This window comes from Dryobates pubescens, chromosome 1 (genome assembly GCF_014839835.1).
Source record: "Dryobates pubescens isolate bDryPub1 chromosome 1, bDryPub1.pri, whole genome shotgun sequence".
NCBI lineage: Eukaryota > Metazoa > Chordata > Aves > Piciformes > Picidae > Dryobates > Dryobates pubescens.
The window spans coordinates 22,463,718-22,482,754 of record NC_071612.1 but is presented as its reverse complement, the minus strand read 5'-3'; the positions used below and the strand labels follow the sequence as shown (position 1 = coordinate 22,482,754).

General features: G+C 50.3%; 1 protein-coding gene across 1 annotated transcript in view; it reads right to left on the bottom strand.

The window, feature by feature from the left end:
• PLXNA1 (plexin A1) overlaps positions 1-19,037 on the bottom strand; it is a 124,444-nt gene that overhangs the window by 2,855 nt on the left and 102,552 nt on the right. Inside the window, exons 23-31 of the mRNA XM_054162857.1 lie at positions 18,917-18,983; positions 13,279-13,425; positions 12,285-12,444; positions 11,617-11,720; positions 11,051-11,147; positions 10,171-10,361; positions 8,772-8,941; positions 6,864-7,076; positions 2,447-2,597 (exon numbers count right to left, since the gene is read on the bottom strand). Of these exons, the coding sequence (XP_054018832.1) occupies positions 2,447-2,597; positions 6,864-7,076; positions 8,772-8,941; positions 10,171-10,361; positions 11,051-11,147; positions 11,617-11,720; positions 12,285-12,444; positions 13,279-13,425; positions 18,917-18,983 (1,300 nt within the window). The remainder of the gene's footprint in view (positions 1-2,446; positions 2,598-6,863; positions 7,077-8,771; positions 8,942-10,170; positions 10,362-11,050; positions 11,148-11,616; positions 11,721-12,284; positions 12,445-13,278; positions 13,426-18,916; positions 18,984-19,037) is intronic.

Here is a 19,037-nt window from a genome sequence, read left to right as displayed (position 1 = left end):
CACCTGCTGTAAGGAGCCAGGACCACTGATTACTGAGATGCAAGTACCCAAATGAAAATTAATTATGATTTTCATCCACAGCCAGTGACAGCATATTATTGCACTGAACAACAGGAAAAATTATTCTCTCCCATTTTGCATCAAAGAGGGTGCAATCGGGCTGCATATAATTGTGCTTAATGAATGAAAACAAACAAAGGGAACAGCTGCGATTTATTAATCCCATTACAAATAATAAAAGAAGTTCCTGAGAGCTGTGAACACACTTGTGATGCTCAGAGAGCAGGCGATGGCAAGACACTCAACAGATGTCAGGCTGCTGTTACAAGAGGACTGGTGCCCCTAAAGAGCAGCTCATTAATGCTGCATGGTAGCCTCCCTCCCTCTTGCCCAGTACTTGGAGGATTTCTTTAAGGCTTGGGGGACTCTTGCCCTGGAGGAAGCAAAGATTTGATGATGGCTGAGGGCTGCCCCACACCGGATTCAGATCCTCCAGACTGCTCTTCTGCCACTCTCACAGCAGACGCAGAGCTGTTGTGCAAACTGTAAAACCACAGAAACCCTTCCTGGCCAACACATCACACAGAGCTATGAGGAGCTTGGATCTGCCATCCAAAGTTGTTTGGGGACTGGCATAGAGATCCAATCAGTATGGTCATCAGTACACAACCACCAGCTGCACGATGACTACCACAGAGCACCTTCCCAAGCACCAGAGTTTCCTCCCATTCCTGTAGGCAAGCCAGGCTTTCCTCCTCCTTACTCCTGCAAAGCACCAAGTTCCACAAGGATTCTGGCTATCACAGTCCCAATGCTGACCTTAGATCCAGGGCCCAGGTCTGCTATGACCTGACCATGGACTTACTAAATTCACAGCTCCAAGAGGCACTGGGAGATTCCTCTCAGGATTGCTGGAGGGTATGACAGGGACTCTGTTTCCTCCACCAGCCCTTTCTGGGCAAGAAGATGTTCTGGCTGTCACCTAAATAAGCCACTGTTCAAACACAATCATCCATTCCCTTTATTGGGACAATAAAACCTATAGTCTCATGTTCTATGTATAGATCTGTATTTTACTGTAGTTACATATTTTATTGCTTTAATAAAAAGATGTGGGGTGCATATTTGAGCAGTGCTTTATGAAGTTAATTTGTATAAATTACAAGAGAGGGGTTTTGAACCATTCTTGCTGATGTTCACCAAGCGAGCACTGAAGAAGCCACCACCTCTAGCATTCCCATGGAGCAGAGCCAGACAGCACCTGGGTAATCACATGGTGTTGGTACTGCTGCAGCACAGGGTTGGTGGCAGCTGACAAGAGAGGCACACTGAAACACCACTGTGAAATCTACAGCCTCACAGAGCTCATGTGCCAAATGCATAGAAAAACAGGTGCTCCCCACCTTACTCGCTGCAGAAAATACTGGGAATGAGAAACTGCCTACACCAGCCCCTGGTTCCACTTTTCCCAGACCCTTCCTTCCCTACCAGCCCGAAGCACAGACATGGACTATGCTGCTCTCCCACATTTCACAGAGTGGTTTCCTACAGAAAGAGGCAGGAGACTGCAGAAACACAGGCAAAGAGAGATGGAGAATACAAAATTAACCAGGTTGGAAAAGACCTTTGAGATCGTTGCGACCAACCCATCACCCAACACCAACTAATCAACTAAACCATGGGACTAAGTGCTTCATCCAGTCTCTTCTTAAACACTTCCAGTGATGGTGACTCCACTACCTCCCTGGGCAGTCCATTCCAATGGCCAATCGCTCTCTCTATGAAGAACTTCTTCCTAATATCCAGCCTAAACCTCCCTCCTCTGGCGCAGATTGAGACTCTGTCCTCTTGTTTTGTCACAGGTTGCCTGGGAGAAGAGACTGACCCCCACCTGGCTACAACCTCCCTTCTGGTAGTTGTAGACAGCAATAAGGTCTCCCCTGAGCCTCCTCTTCTCCAGGCTAAGCAACCCCAGCTCCCTCAGCCTCTCCTCATAGGGCTTGTGCTCCAAAACCCTCACCAGCTTTATTTCCCTTCTCTGAACACGTTTGAGCAACTCAACATCTTTCTTGAATTGAGGGGCCCAGAACTGGACACAGTATTCAAGGTGTGGCCTTACCAGTGCTGAGTACAGGGCAGAATGTCTTCCCTGCTCCTGCTGGCCACACTGTTCCTGATACAGGCCAGGATGCCCTTGGCCACCTGGGCACACTGCTGGCTCATGTTCAGCCTACTGTCAACCAGTACCCCCAGGTTCCTTTCCACCTGACTGCTCTCCAGCCACTCTGACCCCAGCCTGTAGCATCGCATGGGATTGTTGTGGCCAATATGTAGAACCCAGCACTTAGATGCGTTAAATCTCATGCTGTTGTACTCTGCTCGCTTGTCCAGAGCACTCTGCAGATGAGTGGCAGCCCAGGCTTGACTTCCCACCACGGCACCTTACCTCGTCCTTGTACTTGGTAATGTAAGAGTAGATCTCGTGCAGCGCACTCATACTGTTGAACTGGCTGAGGTGTAACCGCGACTGCTCCGCCAGGTACGCGCTCATGTCCTGGTCACTGATCGCTGGCATTTTAGCTATATCTGCATAATATCTGCAAGGGAGAACAGAAGAGCAGGTCAGAAACGGACAGACAAGAAGATGAGTCCCCGTGGCGACACTTGCTGAGAACAGTCGCTGGAGAGGTGTGGTAGTTTTAGGCTGTGCCTTAAAAATTTTCCACAGACCTTGGACAGAAAGTAGTAGAATGTAAAGAAATCACTACTGGATCTGAAAAGGAAAAGAATGGGAAGTTCTAAACAATCCCATTGGACAGATAACAAACATAGAAGTTAGATCTGTAAACTAATTTTCTCTCTTTTTGCTTCCTTTGCCCTAGCAGATACTAGCTCTGGCTTCTGCTGGCTTTGCTGACCTTGGCTGCATTGCTTTGTTGTGGCTGAGTGTTAACAAACAACTCTCTGCTCTTTCTCTTGTCCCATGTGTACCGGGGGGTAGGGAAGGGAGCAGGGAAGGGGAAGCTATTATTGGCCTTCTGGTTTGTCCAGGGGCGTTCTTGTGCTGTTTATAAATTGTACATGTAAGTAAATATTGTGTATTTTGTACATATTCATTGCTTTCCATTTCAGTTTGTAGTTTTGCTTGTAAATACAGCTTCATTTGCTTCCAACTGAGCTGGTCTGGCAATCTTCTGTTGGGAGCAATTTTCAACCCACCACAAGAGGCAAGGTAAAGATCACCTTGCCTCCAAGCAGAGACATACTGCCGTCACCCACTTTAGTGCTGCTGCTCATCAAAAGGTCCTCTGAGCAGTCTACAGGGTGCTCAGCATCATTAGGATCTCACTCCTAATGAAGCAGCACCAAGCTCAGCCAAGCCCAGCCCTGTTCTTCATGCAGGGAAGCCAGAAGCTGCTGCTCTGAGCGATTTCCCGCTCTCTCCTAAATCACACATCTTTACTCCTTCCCATCTTGTTGACATATTTTGCCACCAAACCACATCCAGCAGAATCCTCCATGACTAGTGACACTTAAGGCGTTGCTACCATTCTCCTATGGTCACCATGTCACTAAAGCCACCTTGCATTCAATTAAATGCTTGGTGCATGAACACAAGCTCACGTCCAGCCTTTGTAGTGATACACACCCACGTGGTTATGTCTTCCTCAGCAACAGGCATTCCACACAGCCTATGGCTGCTGCTGGCCATACTCAGAAGCTGCTGCTCACCAAAGAGCTACAAGGAGCTCTCATTTTCAGTGAAAACCAAGGCTGTACAAACATGTCTGTGAACTCAAAAGAATCTAAGCAGCAGAGGAAGTAGTTCATGATTTAAGGCATGTCTTGGTCAAATGACCTGGTTCTTTCCTGCCTTCTTTGTGTTTCTTTCTACCAACCAGATACTATCTTACATTTCCTAAGACACCTTAAGATACTGAGAGTGGTGAAACAACGGAAGAGGTTGCCCAGAGAGCCCCATCCCTGGAAACATTGAAGGTCAGGTTGGATGGGGCTCTGGGCAACCAGATCTCGTTGAAGATGTGCCTGCTCACCACAGGGGAGTTGGACTAGACATTTAAAGGTCCCTTCCAACCCCAGTCTACGATTCCACAATTTGCAGTCCTGTCCCACAGCTGACCCCACTGATACACTCAGCAAATACAGCAAAATCCAGACACAGCTCATACTGTCCAGAATCATAGTGGAAAACCAGAACATCCAATAGGATACCTAAAGTAACTCAGGGAGATCAAAGCTGCAGCATCCCATTGCAGCAGCAGGGTTCCATCAAGCAGATACACCAGCTGCCTGTCTGCTGAGGTCCTGTTGAGAACCAGGGTTGTGTCCACAGGCCTCTATTAAAACAGATACCCTGCCTACAACAGAGTGCCAGTCTCTCCCAGGTTTTCTTTACTCCTTATGACTCTTCACTCAGTGCAATTTCTGGTACGGTGATTAGCATCATTAGTATCATCAGCTGAAAGCTGAGATGGAACATAGCTGAAGCACTTGGATGGGAGCAGATGGCAGCAAGACCACTTGAGGAGATGAATATGAGGATCCTCTCCATCCCACAGCGCTGAACTCAGCTAGCGATAAAATACTTGGGCAGTTTATACAAGTAGGCTCATTCACACCCAGAAAATGATGTGAGAGACTTCCTGGATACTGCCAAGAGAGCAGTAGTTTGAGGTGAGAACCTCTGACTAAAACAGGTATCAAGAGATCTGCTGTGGTGCTGGAGAAATCACCCCCCAGTCACATAAAGCTGACGTTACTTCTACCTGCGCCGAGGAACACTAGGGACAATATGCCCAACCTTCGTGATTCCAGTCAGCTTTGACTTGCCAAGAAAACCCATAGAGATTGTCCTGGTCACCCCTTAACCTTTAAGGTGAAGGCCCTTGTGGGGAGGGACTTGTGGAAGGTGAACATACAAGGGAGACCTACTGAAGAAAAAAGCTTTGGTGGCTGCCACAAGAAGATGCCCAGGTAACATGCAGCAGTTTTACATTCTGTGCTTCACCATGACACACAGGGTGGCAGGAGACCACCGCTTTTCAACAGTGTGCATGGCTCACACAGATCAAGATTCCAGTCACACCTGCCATTTCCATAGGAACCTACTTTAGCCATGACACCAGCAGCAGTCCTCTTGGGTTTCCCCAGGCCTTTCACCATACTATTCCTGCCTCACACTGGCAGGATGTCCCTTTCTCAGCTGGCGCCTGAGCCACAGTGGCAGACAGACCTGCTGCTGTGACTAGCAGTCCCACTCAGCTGCCCTCGCATCACTCCCACCCTGCCTTTGCAAAGCTTTGTGACAATAACTGGTGCCAAAAGCCAGAAATGTTGATTGCACAGTGACTCCCCACAGCAGAGGAGCAGTAGGAGATGCAGTCATATCCTGCACGGGCCAGCTCTGCCCTCTCCCTGGCTGCCTCTGGGACCATAGCAGTGGCAAGCAAAGGCAGGAACATCTGTCACGGATGAGATCTTCCACCTCCTCCACAGGGACACAGCATGTCTAGACCAATGTTTAACTGTGGAATGATTTTATAAATTTTTTTTCACTCTGGGCACACACAGAGCTGAGTATCTTTGTCACAGAGATGGCAAGGTCAGAGAAGCTCACCTTATGAAGTCTGTAATGTTCCTACGGGACCCCACTCCACAGCTCCCTCCAGCCCCCCACAAAGAACTTTCTCCTATTCCAATGCAGCTCATCTCTCATCTCAGCCATCATATTTCAGGGGCACCTTTTCTTCTGATCCAAGCCATGTCTCCCTCAAGGGAAGACACATGTCTTTGTACCTGCCTGCAAAGCACCAGGCATGCCAACAGTGCAACAAATAACTCTACAAGCAAGTATCCAAAAGATGATTTAGGCTACCAAGTCCCATGCTTGCAAACTGGAGAATATGATGCTTATTGCTGCCTGGACGTCTTTCATTTGGTTCATTCTGTACCTGGTCTAGAAGTTGGAAAAGGGAAGGGTCCTCAGTGACAAAACCAGAAGAGCATGGTCTATAGCCCAGCAGATGAGCACAAGGGGAAAGCTGCATCAGCAACCTGAAATCTGCCATTTTTAAAGCTTGATCAAGTCCCACTCCACAAGACAGCAACATTTTAGCAGTAGCTCACTTTGGAGGGCTTTGGAGGACACCTTCTAGGTTTGTCTCCCAAAAGGATAAAGCTAAACACAGCACTATGCCCGAGCACATCAATTTGCAATCAGCAGCATTCAAACCCTGGACTTTTAACACTGCATTAATTCAGCAGGACAGAAAGATGTCTCTCATCAGCTAACAGTGAAGGTGGAAGGTGTTGGAAGGAGTCAGGAGATCTGCTCCTCAACACAGCAACAGAAGCCCAAGCACTGCCTCCCAGCGTGTGCTCTCATCAGGGTCCCAGGCGAGAGGTACTGAAGAATGAGAAGTGGGAAATGGGAACATTCAACCCTTTCAGCAAATGTGTGTGCATGTGTGTGGTGGCACAAAAAAGGCACTTCTGTAGACTGACTTCTCACTGCTCTTAGAAAGCAATCAAGGGAGGTGTTAGCAATTTTCTAGCAAAGACCAAGGTTTTACAACAGGAAGCAGCAGACAACCTAAAAGTGGACGTTGCCTTTAGCACTCCTTAAACAAGTCATAAACAGCTTTGTCAAACAGTCATTGCAAACTCATTTGAGAGGACAATCACCAGAAAGCATCATCTCCCAAATGAGAGGGCCACCTTCCACGAGCATTAGTACAATTCTTCTTCAGACAGTTGCCAAGGAGTCCTCCCAACTCCCAAGTCCCCCACAACACAAGCGAGCCCTCCTGGCGAAGCAAGGAGCTATTGTCAAGCCTACTCACCTTTCTACCCAGCTCTTGTAGTTGGGGATGTCCTTGGCGTACAGTAGTTTGTTGGAGGGAGAGTCTTTTCCTAGCTTGTGCTCAGAAGTTGAGCAGGAGTCCATGAATGTCTGAGCCACCACGGATAGGCAGGCATCAGTAATACTGTTCTTGTGAATGTCGAACACAAACTGGGGGTTCTTAATCACATTCACCCAAAAACGTAGAGGTAGACTGAGGGATGAAGGAAATAGAAGTCAGCACCTGAACCATGCCCTGCAGGGCACCTACCACACATGTGTGCCTCCAGTTGTGGAGAAGGAGCTCCCCATCACTCAGAATTGGGCAGGCTGCTATTCCCAGCACCCCAGGGATGCAAACATCCTGGAGTAAAGAGCTGTTCCTCTCTGCCCACCCCTGTATGGCCACAATGCTCCACAGAGAAATTCCTCAGCACCGCCAAGCCCTCCGAAGGCAAACCATGGCTGTGCTGATCCTTCATACTGAAGAGCCCTTGCTGAGGCCATGGGTCAAACCAGGCATGGTTCCCTTCCCCCACATCAGTAATCTCTTCAAAGGTGTTGTGTGCCATGGCACACATCTCCTGTGTTGGAGGAAGGAGTTAACTGGACTCCTCAAGCAACTCATTAGCACATTTAATGCCAGAGGAGAATTTAAGCAACAAATAAAGCTCTCAGCTGTAGAAGCAGCAAGCCTCCTGGCCTGCCACTGACTGGATGTTTTCTGCATGCTGACAGACACATCACCCTCCATGGCTCCATTTCCTAGTCCTGCTGCCCCTCACTTCTCCCAGAAACATCTAAGGACCTCCCCCCATCAAAAGGCCTCTCCATTCTGTCATTCCTCAGCACCAACACCCAGCAACGCTTTTATCTTAGACAAAACACATGGCGTGCCCCAGGACTTCCCTAATGAGGGTACTGGGTGCATGTACATATTTCATTTGTGAAGGGAATGGCCTCGAGAAATTAGCTCCACACGTCGAATTAGTGCCCAGAGATAAGCACAGGCATTAGCATGCAGGAGCCTGCATGCCCAGCCCTTGCGGAGTGAGGCCGTTTTTCCCTCCCTTGCTTTTCACTCCTTCCTTTAATATAGAAGGATGAGTTATAAATCAGTTCCAAACGCTTCTGCGCTCTCACATCTCCATTTAAAAATGTTTCCTTGCCTGCCCTGCTAATTGCCAAGACTTAACTGAACTACACAAAAGCAATTCGGCTGCTATTTAACAAACGCCAGACACAGGAACCTACGTACCAGCGCCGGCAAGATCACAGAGATGAAATCAGTGAGGCAGCAGAAAAGAAGAATGCCCCAGGGAGCCTGAGGAGCAGGAGTCAACGCCTGCTCCAGCCCTGGCCCCAACATGGCACTTATGGAGGTCTCATCAGCTGCTCCACCCTGCTTTTCAAGAGCGATTAGCAGAGCCTTGGGCTGGCTCTGCAGGCAAGCTTAGGGAGGATAAGCGCACAGCTTCACACCAACTTTGTCAGGGCATGCTTGACTGAGTGACAGGAGGGAGCACAGAAACACCTTTAGGACAGTGAAGATGAGAATTGGGGCTGGCATCTCTGAAGGATCCCTGAGGACGGAGAAGCCCAAGCAACATTGGCCCAGGATAAGGTGGGAGCAGAGCCACTGAGGTCCTCAGCCTCCAGCCGTCAGGGGGAGCATAGTGCCTGGGATTTGGGGATGGAAGAGCTGAGGGAGCACTGCATTCCTGGGATTTTTTTCTGCTGCACAGAGGCATGTCAGGGATTTACCCACACCCAAAATGCAGAGATATGGGCCTCTCTCATCCTGAATCATTTCCAGGGGCATATTTTTGCTCCCCGTGGGAGCGGCAGGAAGTATTGTTTGTTGTGATATCACTAGTCACCCCCTCCCCCCACTGCCCTGCTCCATTACCAGTTACTCTTCCAGGTGTGCCTGACATCATAGTCATTGATCTGATGCTTATCAGCTTGTTCATCCAGGAAATCAAACATGTATTTGATGGCAAGGGGCAGTGCACTCCCACGATGTGCTGTGCTGAAGATGGTCTCAAACAGGTCATCCACAAACTTCTGCAGGGTGCCCTGAGGAGGGGAGAGAGAAAGGGTGGCTCAGCAACATCCAGAGATGAGCTTTTTCACTAAATGTTGTCCTTTAAACCAATTTCACTTATATCCCTACCACCTTGAAGAGAAGCACAGCACAATCTCTGTAACTCCCCTGCTTCTCAGTGGCTTATACTCAGAAACAGACACTGCTGTGATGATGTATTTACAAAATACAGAATTAACCAAGTTGGAAAAGACCTTTGAGATCATCAAGTCCAACCCATCACCCAACACTATCTAATCAACTAATCCATGGCACTAAGTGCCTCATCCAGTCTCCTCTTAAACACTCCCAGTGATGGTGACTCCACCATCTCCCTGGGCAGCCTATTCCAATAGCAAGCACTCTTTCTGGGAAGAATTTCTTCCTAACATCCAGCCTCAACCTTCCCTGGTGCAGCTTGAGACTGTGTCCTCTTGTTTCGTCACAGGTTGTCTGGGAGGAGAGACTGGCCCCCATCTGACTACAACCACCCTTCAGGTAGTTGTAGACAGCAATAGGGTCTCCCCATTTCCTTCACTGCATGATCTGGCACATTAAAAGCATAGAAATGAAAACACTACACAGAGGAGGAAAAAAAGAAAAAGGGAATGTATGTCATACCATGGTCATACCACCCACTAAGGTACCCAAGACCTGATGACAGATCTCTGACCAAACCCTTGTCCCATGATGCAGGGAGCCAAATCCCAGGGAAGACAGCAATCCTGAGCCAGCACCTTGAGCTCAGCCTTAAGCTCCTCTCTAGGGTCACCTCAGACACACAGCACCTGCTCATTACTAGGGAGGGTTGTGCCTCTGGGAAGGGGAGCCTGTTCTTGTGCCAAATGCCCCAGGTAATTCCCCTTCCCACATCACTGCCTTTGCAGCTTTATCCCAAACACCAAAGCAGATGAGACACCTGCCTCAAGGCATCTCTGCTTGGCAGTCCAGCAGCTGCTCGGGGATACACGGAACAGTAAAAACTCTGAAGTGTGCAAAAAGCAAATAGGAAAATCCTCTCAAGAGATGTTCACAAAGAGTTCTGACATACAAAAAAATCATCTCCAGCTCAGGAAAGAGTCCAAGAGAGTAGTTCCATTTGTGCTGTGGGAGAAGGCTAATAAAAGAGCAGTGGTTACCACTTTGGGGCAACCCAAATCACTGCCCTTTTCCCACTCTGATTCAAAAAGCCAGGTGGCAGTTCTGCATCACTGGGCCATACCTTGGTGGCTAACAGGCGGGTCAGGTAGATTTCAGAGACCATCTTGCTGCCCCGGTCACCCTCCCTCTGGTCCATGTGGTCATGGTTTTTCACCAGGTGCCAGAGCTTGGTGCCACTCTCCAGGTCCGGGGTGATCATGGGGGTCCGTGAGCGCAGGCTGTCAGGGCTGCTGGCTGTCCTCAGCATGCTCTCTGCAAGCACCAAACAGAGGGGGGACATTAGCACCCTGCCCACCTCTGCCTCCCTGCCAACTCCTCCAGCCCCCTTTCCTCCACTGCGGCTTCAAGGCACATCATGTCTATGAAATGGGAGCTTTGGGATCCAGCCTCTGCAGTCATTGTGGACTGGGAGCTCTGCTGGGCTATATTCAAGCCTGGCTGATGTACTGGAACCAGAACTATCATGGAAGGGTTTCTGCAGAGGTCTGTCATGCTCCCTACATGCAGGTGCCAGGATCACAGATGTCTCCTGTACCAATTTGAGCTGACCACACTTTTCTCTTCCAAACCAAAGCTGCAATACACTTGCCAGTACATTCACCAGAGTCCTTAACTCTGCTCATTTAAGTGCAAAGTGTCTCTGTGCCTATTTTAATTAGATTTCAGAGGAATAAAAAGGAGGAGATCCCTCAGCAGGAGCCATCTGACATGTCTTTCTCCCCCCACCGAGTCTGACACATTGCAAAGAGGGATGACTCTGCGGGCATCTGCTCCTTCTCCAACACCAGAATAAACAACATGGTGCAGGAGAGCTGAGGGATTGGAGAACCTTGTTCACATGAGTCAAAGCTACAGTGAACCTGCCCTGTGCCATGGCCTGCAAGCCCAGCCCGATGCTGGCTCCCCTATCAGTACAGCAGGGGATGTCCCTGCATGCTCACCATATCTGCTGAGGGACTTGGTGAAGGTGGAAGAGTTGGAGATGTTGTATGCCGAGTTCTGCTTGGGCACCAGCGCTACTGAGGAGCCATCCGTCACCTGGGGGCAGAAATGACATGAGCAGGCTGTGATATCAGAGAGGCACAGGAGGAACATTCTCACAAGAGGGAGAAACCAGCCCAGGAAGGGTGAAGCTGCACTGTACCCCCCCCCCCCCCAAGGAAATCCATCTCCAGCAATGGAGACCTACATATCCCCTTCAGGTGAAGGGGTAAGAACAGGAACACACCAAAAACCTTGGCACAAAACCAGCACAATAAGTTCAGAGCAGGAAACAACCTCTATGAGTCTTGGTGATACCCTTCTTACTGCCTCCTTGAGCAGTAGGACTATAAACATGGGACCCAGGCAGGAATGTGACTGCAGACCTCCGGGTCATGCCCCTGCCGGAGCGGCATGGGTTGAAGATCTGAGCCCAGGCCCTGACCCAGCTAAGGAGGAAGAAGAGATGCTCATGTTCAAAGCAGCTTTGAAAGTGCTCAATGCTTTCCACCACAGACAGCCTTACCTGGTAGTGGGCCAGGGTGTTTAGCCTCTTCCAGTCATTGTCAATCTTTGTGGTGACATCTTCGTCCTGCAGTATGATCCGAGCCATCCTGCCCTGCCGCCACTCTGTCCCCGTGAGGGAGAAGGGCTTCTGGTTAGTGACGCTTGGAGCACAAAGCCAAGGTGAGGGTGGGAGCACGGTTTGGGAATCAACAAGCCCTCCCACCACCTTCTGAACCCCAGGATTGACAACTGTCAATATGGTGCTGGGTAAAACCTGTTTCTAGGTACTCAAGGAAAGATCATGTCCATTTGACCCCAGCCACCATTTCCTTTGCTCCTCTCCTCTTCATTCTCCTGCTGCTCCTTTAAGAACAGGACTATTAACGCTGTTCTCAACTATTGTCAGCCTCCTTGGACCTCAGCCACTTCAAGCCTGCAAGCCACACCACAGCCAGAGCCAAGGAGGATCCTCTCTCCATACTCTCTACTGGCAAGAACCACAATCTCATGTCAGGGGTCAGTGCACCAGCACAGAAAACATGGATTGGACAAGCACAAACACTTTGGTCTTGCCAGGTCCCCTCCCCTGTAGATGTGGATTTTCCTGCCTTGAACAGGTTTTTTTGGTACTTCTACTCTTAGTCCCATCCTTGCTTCCCACAGGGAAGTGTTTGGCCTTACTCTTACCCAGGTCCATGTCTCCAGCTTTGGGTCTCTGGGAATAGGGCACTCCCTTGTAGACAGCATCCAGCAGCTTCTCTTTCACCTGCGTGATGGTGTCACAGTTCAAAACCTTGACAGGGATCTCTGGGGCATTCTCATTCTCAGGATTCACACAGTTGAGGGTCTGCACAGTAGAGAGTGAGAGACAGACTCAAGTGAGAGGTTGTGCCACGCTGGCTGTGAAGACAGGTCCACGGACATGGGGCTACAGCTGTCAACATGTCTTCTCACCTCCCAGGCTGCTGCCCAGTTGCAGCCACATGGCAGATTTCTGCTCCCCCCTTCTCCCCACCTCTCCCTGCTACCCTCCAATCTCCCAGCTATTCCCAGAAAAAGGTAGCACAATTTCAGTGAAGGAATCCTGGGCCAGTAAACCATGTCCAACTCATAAGCATCCATCTAGCCTGAGCAATGGCCAGGCAAACTCCACTCTCTTCCCAGCACCAGCCCAGTGAAGATCAAGGTGGTGAAGAAGTAGCTCCAGACTCAGCCAGGGGAAGACCTGACTTATCATTCAGCTGGACAGAGGAGACAACTCATATGGAAGAAAACAAGTGTCTCTCCATCTCCTGCAGTAATCTCAAGGCTCTGCCTTTGATCTTCACCCAACACAAGCTGCTGGCTGCTCCAGGTAGCATGTGCTCAACAGCATCTCTGGCCTCATATCTGTCAGGGCCATGTGGTTTGCTGGGAGAGGCATGGAGGAGGATTCAGTTCCTGTTTGGCCTCCTCAGCTTCATGGCAAGAGCAAACCTTGCCATGCAAGGGCTCCATTTCTGACCCTAGCTGGATGGGCACCATACAGACAGGGCTAAAGGCACCCCAGGGATGCCAGACAGAAGAACAAATGACAAACCACTCTTTGTAAAGTACTTGGCTGCCTTCAGGATCTTGCTAAACAGCTTGACCTACCAGTCCTGACAAGACCAGCATCAGTGAAGCTTCTGCTTTCACTAACCAGCATTTTGTAGTCAATCTGCTGCCGGATAAGCTTGTCTTCACTGAGGGAGTAGCGAGCCTCTCCTGTGATGGCATCAATGGGTCCCTTCTCCATCTGCTGCTTGATGGCACAGTAGAGCATGAAGAGTGGTTCCCCAGCACACTCCTGCAGGACAGGGGATGGAGAAGAGGGCAACAGAGAGGTAAGAAGACACCAGGCACCAGCTATGCCTTTCAAGAACCACCACTGTGTCAGGAGCCTTCTGCAGCATCAAGCCCCATATGTGGCTTTGTAGTCTCCAGCCCTTAACTCAAGACTGTATGGAAGAGGGCACATGGTAGAATTTAGTCCATGGAGGAACTCTTCTCTCCTTCCAAGCTCACTGAAGGCTGCTTCTTTGTCTTAACAACTCTTAGGCTCAGCTTTACAGTTTTCAGACACTCCCTGGTGAATTCTGCTCATTCTACAAGGCCAAAAATTAGTTAACAAGGTTAAATTTTGGGCTACTAAAGAAGAGGTTTTGACTGGGGGTTTTGTTTATGGGATATATCCTGTCTTTTAAACTACCCAGCAAAGAGAAGCATCTGATAACTGCAGTGGGACAGCCTAGAGGCTCTTGCCCAGGTATCAGTGGCATTTTGGCATCTGCTAGGAGCCCAGTCTCACATGAGAGAAAGTCAAAGGAGGTTTTTCCATATGACAGATAGGTACAGCTAGCCAGATCCACTGGGAAGAGAAAGCAGGAGCAACTCTCTGACGACTCCACCCAGGGTCTCCAGCTGATGGTGGGGAACAAGCAATGAGGTTTCCTGCAGTTAAACCCTTTTCCACCTATGTGTCCCCACTACAGGAGTGCCAAACCCCTATAGTCACGAGCCACATCAGCATCTATCTCACAGGTGGGCAGAAGAGAAACTGGACCTGTCACTTCCCCAGAAGATGCTGGAGGGTGGAACTACAGTGACCTTGGAACAGCAAAGGACCTGCCAAGGCCAGAAGCATCAACCAGCCTGGATCCATGAGTTGGTCTAGAGGGGCTGAGTGGACACCCCTTTAGCACCCAGAGCCCAGACCTCTCCCTTGAGCTGAATCCTAACAAGCCCTTCCAGACACAGGTATTAGCCCTAAGGGAGAAAAAAGGCTACAATGTGAGCAGAGAGGAGGGGGACAAGTCCCATCAGATTCTACCCCACCAGCCCTCACCCCTCCCCTTCCAGCAGCCTCACAAATAAATTGTACTTTGGTACAAAGTGCGGCTTCTCTCCCTGTCACCATATGCTGTTAGCATCTCGTTAGCATCTGTGGTAATTAAAGAGACAGCTGCTAACGAGCAGGAACAGGCATACATCATCCCCAGACCTTCCGACAACATGCCTGTCTTTGAAATTATGTTTCATTTGCAAACTTGGCTTCATTAAGTCAGCCTGGAAAAGTGAGGGACCCAAGGTGGGGGCTATGATGCGCATTGCCAGCTGTCCAGCAAGGTGGCAGTGCCAGGCTGGACACAGGGCAGTCAGCCCTGAGGGGGAACACGGCACCCCAAGCCCACCCCACTGACCACGGTGGAAAGACTTGAGTTGCTTCTTTTGGTTGCTTGTAACAGCTCCCCATAAAACTTCCAAGTCTGCCAAAGCAGCGTGGATAGAGAACAGCCTGGAGCAGGACATCTGCTAACATCTGGCACAGCTGCATCTGTCTCAGCCCACAGATTTCCCCTCTCCAGCGAGGCATGCTTGCTGCCCCCCTCATCTGCAGCTCTGTGCCCACCTCTGGGGATCCCCACCAAGAGAGGTGGGTTCAGCCTTTCCCACACTGGTGGCCCAGTAGCACTCCAGGTATCACCTCCTCCATTTCTCAGATGCCAGCCAGGCTGATGGGGAACACATCTTTGGATGTGTGGATTAGAGCTGACCCTATGACATCCCTGGAGGGATGGAGACACCAGTGGTACTGGTGATGGGTATATCACTCCTCCAGCACTGTACAGGCTTTTGGGGGCTCCTGTGTGCCCCAGTATCCTGGTCTCCTTCTGATCTGTCAGGCACCCTAATGACAACTGCAACCGCCTCTCTGACCTGTTTCCCTGACTCTCTGCATCCTCCACATTGCAGCTTGACAAATGTGGGTCCTACCCTTAAAATACAAAACCTTGCTCCCAACTTCACTGTCCCCATTGGTTCTTGAGGATCAGGGCCAAAATGCTGCCACGGGTAACAGCTCACAGAGCCACAACAGATGAGGATGGTTTAGGGCTCATCACTGATAGAGACCAACACAATGAACAGTGACTGCAGAAACCAGTGCTGGGCAGTTGCCCCATGATCATCTCCACAGGGTGAGATACAGGAGGGGATCACTGAGACGGGGATGACTGGCCCCACAGGTTGAAGGAGGGCATCATGCCCACCAGATGTGACCAAGCCCATGCTGCCAGACCCAGTGCAATTTGGTCACTGCTGGGGGCCTGACAGAAGGGGCTTGGAGGGGCTCTCCACAAGAGCTGAGCTGGAGGAGGGCAGCTGCAAACACCCCTGTGCATGCACACATCAGTACACTGGGAGGTGAGGTGAGCCGAGCCAGCTAATGCTCAGACTGTCTTATTGACTAGATCTAGCTCATCAGGCACCTAATATCGTGCATTTTTCAGCACTTGTCTCCATTTATCCCTCTCTCTTTCCCCTGGGTGTCTCATTAAGAGTCTGATAAATGCTACCACAGGGGCCCCATGAAAGCGCCAGCCCTCACTGGCTCCCCATGCTGCTGGCCCTGGGCAGGGTAGGCTGTCCTGCCTCTGTCCCCATCCAAGTGCCCGGCTCTGCTTGGGGCAGATTTGCTGAGAGCTGATCTGGCAGCTGGGCACACGTCCTCCTGCCTCGTTTACATGCATGATTACCACAGTTTGGTGCCATTTCCCTGCTGGCAAACTGTCTGCCGTGATCCCTCTCCATCAACTCCACGGGTTTCTCCTGCTTTTTGATGCCACCTGCGACCCTCTCACTGCCAGGAGACCGGCAGGAATGGCCCTGTGAGTCTCCTCTGGTGGGACCAGCCCAGGAGAGGCCAGGAGTGAATCCTCAAGTCTCTTCCAGTCTAACTGGAGTGATCCAAGCATGGAGATTCAACCACTTCCCCAAGGAGATGATCTGCAGCGTAACAAATCTCACAGCCAGTGGGTTTATTCAGGCTCTCCACATACGTTCCTCCTGCAGTGGTGCCTCTAGATCAGAGTCCTCTCTCCTGCTGCTACCACCCAGAGACTGGAGGTGTTTTCTGCCACCAAAGTAATGATGCAGTCAAGGTTTTTTACAAAAGGCATTGTCTTTGTCCCATCTCCCCAACTCTCTCTCAGTCCTGCTACTCCTCATGCTCAGACGTGCCTAGCACTGGCAGTGCATGTGGCATCTTCACCAAAAGGGGATAGGGCTGTACAAGGACAGATGCAGGACACTGGGGGCCTATGAACTGATCCAAGCCATTTCTGAAGAAAGTGAATGCGCTCCAACCAACTGCCCACATGGCCCAGTTGAGCCACGACAGGCCAAGGGTATCAGCTCATGCAGAAAAATGCAACATCCCCAAATGCTGCTGTGGGTGTTTGAAGCTGCACACTGCACTTAGCCAAAGCACAACCATGTCCACTTCAAGGAGCCCCGAGGCAGTTTATCCACAGTAAGAACTACTCCTGCATGTCCCACTGACCCCACAGAGCCCAAAGAGTGGTCTGTCAGCACCCTACCTGATACCACCTGGCACTGCTGCTGCAGGAGCAGAGGGTGGTCTCACAAAGCAAAGCCCCCAGACCGAAGAAATAGCAGGAGGTTTGACATCTCTCCATGATCATCAGCACAGCTTTTCTCCTCTCCCACCCCCAGAAAGCAATCTCCACCACATGCTAGAGCTAGATTTTTATAGATACAGGCTATCCCTCGACAGAGGCAAACAGCCAAGTGCATGTAAGTGATATTATAAATCACCTCTCGTTGACTATCACTTGAGTTCTGCACAGACTCCTGCTCACTCTCATCTCTTGGCTGGAAACAGTTCAAACTCTCTTTATCTTAATGAGGGATGAAATCCCACGAAAACAGCTGCGTGCCACCCAGCCTTGCCGCGCTGACGCCAGGCAGGATCCCAAGAAACAGATCTGCTGACTGGAAAACCAGTAGCAGAACTGCAGGCACCCGTCACCCAACCCATGGCATCCCCAAAGCAGCAGCAGCAGGACCGAGCCAGGGTTCCATGTGGAACCCCCACAGCTGACGGTGCAGCCCTGGCAGGTGGAAGCACTGACGGTGCTGATGGAATCACAGAATTGCCAGGGTTGGAAGTGACCTCAAAGATCATCCAGTTCCAACCCCCCTGCCACGGTCAAGGACACCTCACACTAGATCAGGTTGCTCAGAGCCCCAGCCGGCTTGGCCTTAAAAACTTCCAGGCATGGGGCTTCCACAACTTCCCAATTCTCAATATGAGTTGGTTGAACCAATGGTAAAAACAGCCCTTATGCCTTGGCATCCTCTTCTGCTACCCAGATGAAACCGGGAGAAAGGCAAATTCAAGCTAACAGACTTCGTGACCTCATGCAGGTGCTGCAGAGAGCTGTGGCCCTGGCTGCCAATAGGCCCCATGGGGTGCCCTTTTAGAAACAAAGCAGAAGCAAAAGTGGAGATGTCTGTGGGAAAGGATTCTCCTACCACAGAACCTCAGTGTCAAAGAGATGAAGGAAAAGCAGCAGTGTTACACGAGGAGTGCAGCACATCAAACCACAGCTCCAACAGGCAGACATATCCTCCAAACACAGTCATGTCTATAGAAAGACCAGCTCCAAGGGCTTTTTCCTTCCAGGCTAACACAAAGAGAGGCAAGGAGGGAGGAATGGAAACCACTCCAAAGGGATTCAAGACTCAGCTGAGTTACTTCAGATTTATCCATTCTTTTAGCACTATTTTAAACAGAATAGAATAGAATAGACCTTTGAGATCATTGAGTCCAACCTATCATCCAACACCACCTAATCAACTAAACCATGGCACCAAGCACCCCATCAAGTCTCTTCTTAAGTACCTCCAGTGATGGTGACTCCACCACCTCCCTGGGCAGCACATTCCAATGGCCAACCACTCCTTCTGGGAAGAACTTCTTCCTAACATCCAGCCTAAACCTCCCCTGGTGCAGCTTGCAACTGTGTCCTCTTGTTCTGGTGCTGGTTGCCTGGGAGACAAGACCAACCCCCACCTGGCCACAACCTCCCTTCAGGTAGTTGTAGACAGCAATAAGGTCTTCCCTGAGCCTCCTCTCCTCCAGGCTAAGCAACCCCAGCTCCCTCAGCCTCTCCTCACAGGGCTTGTGCTCCAAACCCCTCACCAGCTTTGCTGCCCTTCTCTGGACACAATCTCAAACCCACTAGGCATTAAGCAACACAGGCCTGGATTTAATTTCTCAATCTCAGCTATTTCCCCAAAAGAAGACCCAGAATCACTAATCACACCTCAGGAATCCAGGATGGGAACAGAGGTCTGGGAAGCAATCTCTGCTCTGGAAGGAAGGAGGGACTGCACTCAGGAGCACATCAGCCCAGCTTTTGAGTACCACACTGCTCATCCCAGCAAGGCAGGAGCCACCTCCCTGTGGGGTTGTCATCCCTGTCCAAACTCACCTTCAGAAACTTGTAGAGTAGAAACGTGAACCAATTTGTCAGCATCTTCTCCGCCACTGACTCCGTTCTGCAGGGAGGGAGAGAGCAAAGCTGTCAACACAGGATATTAAAGGTCTCTGAT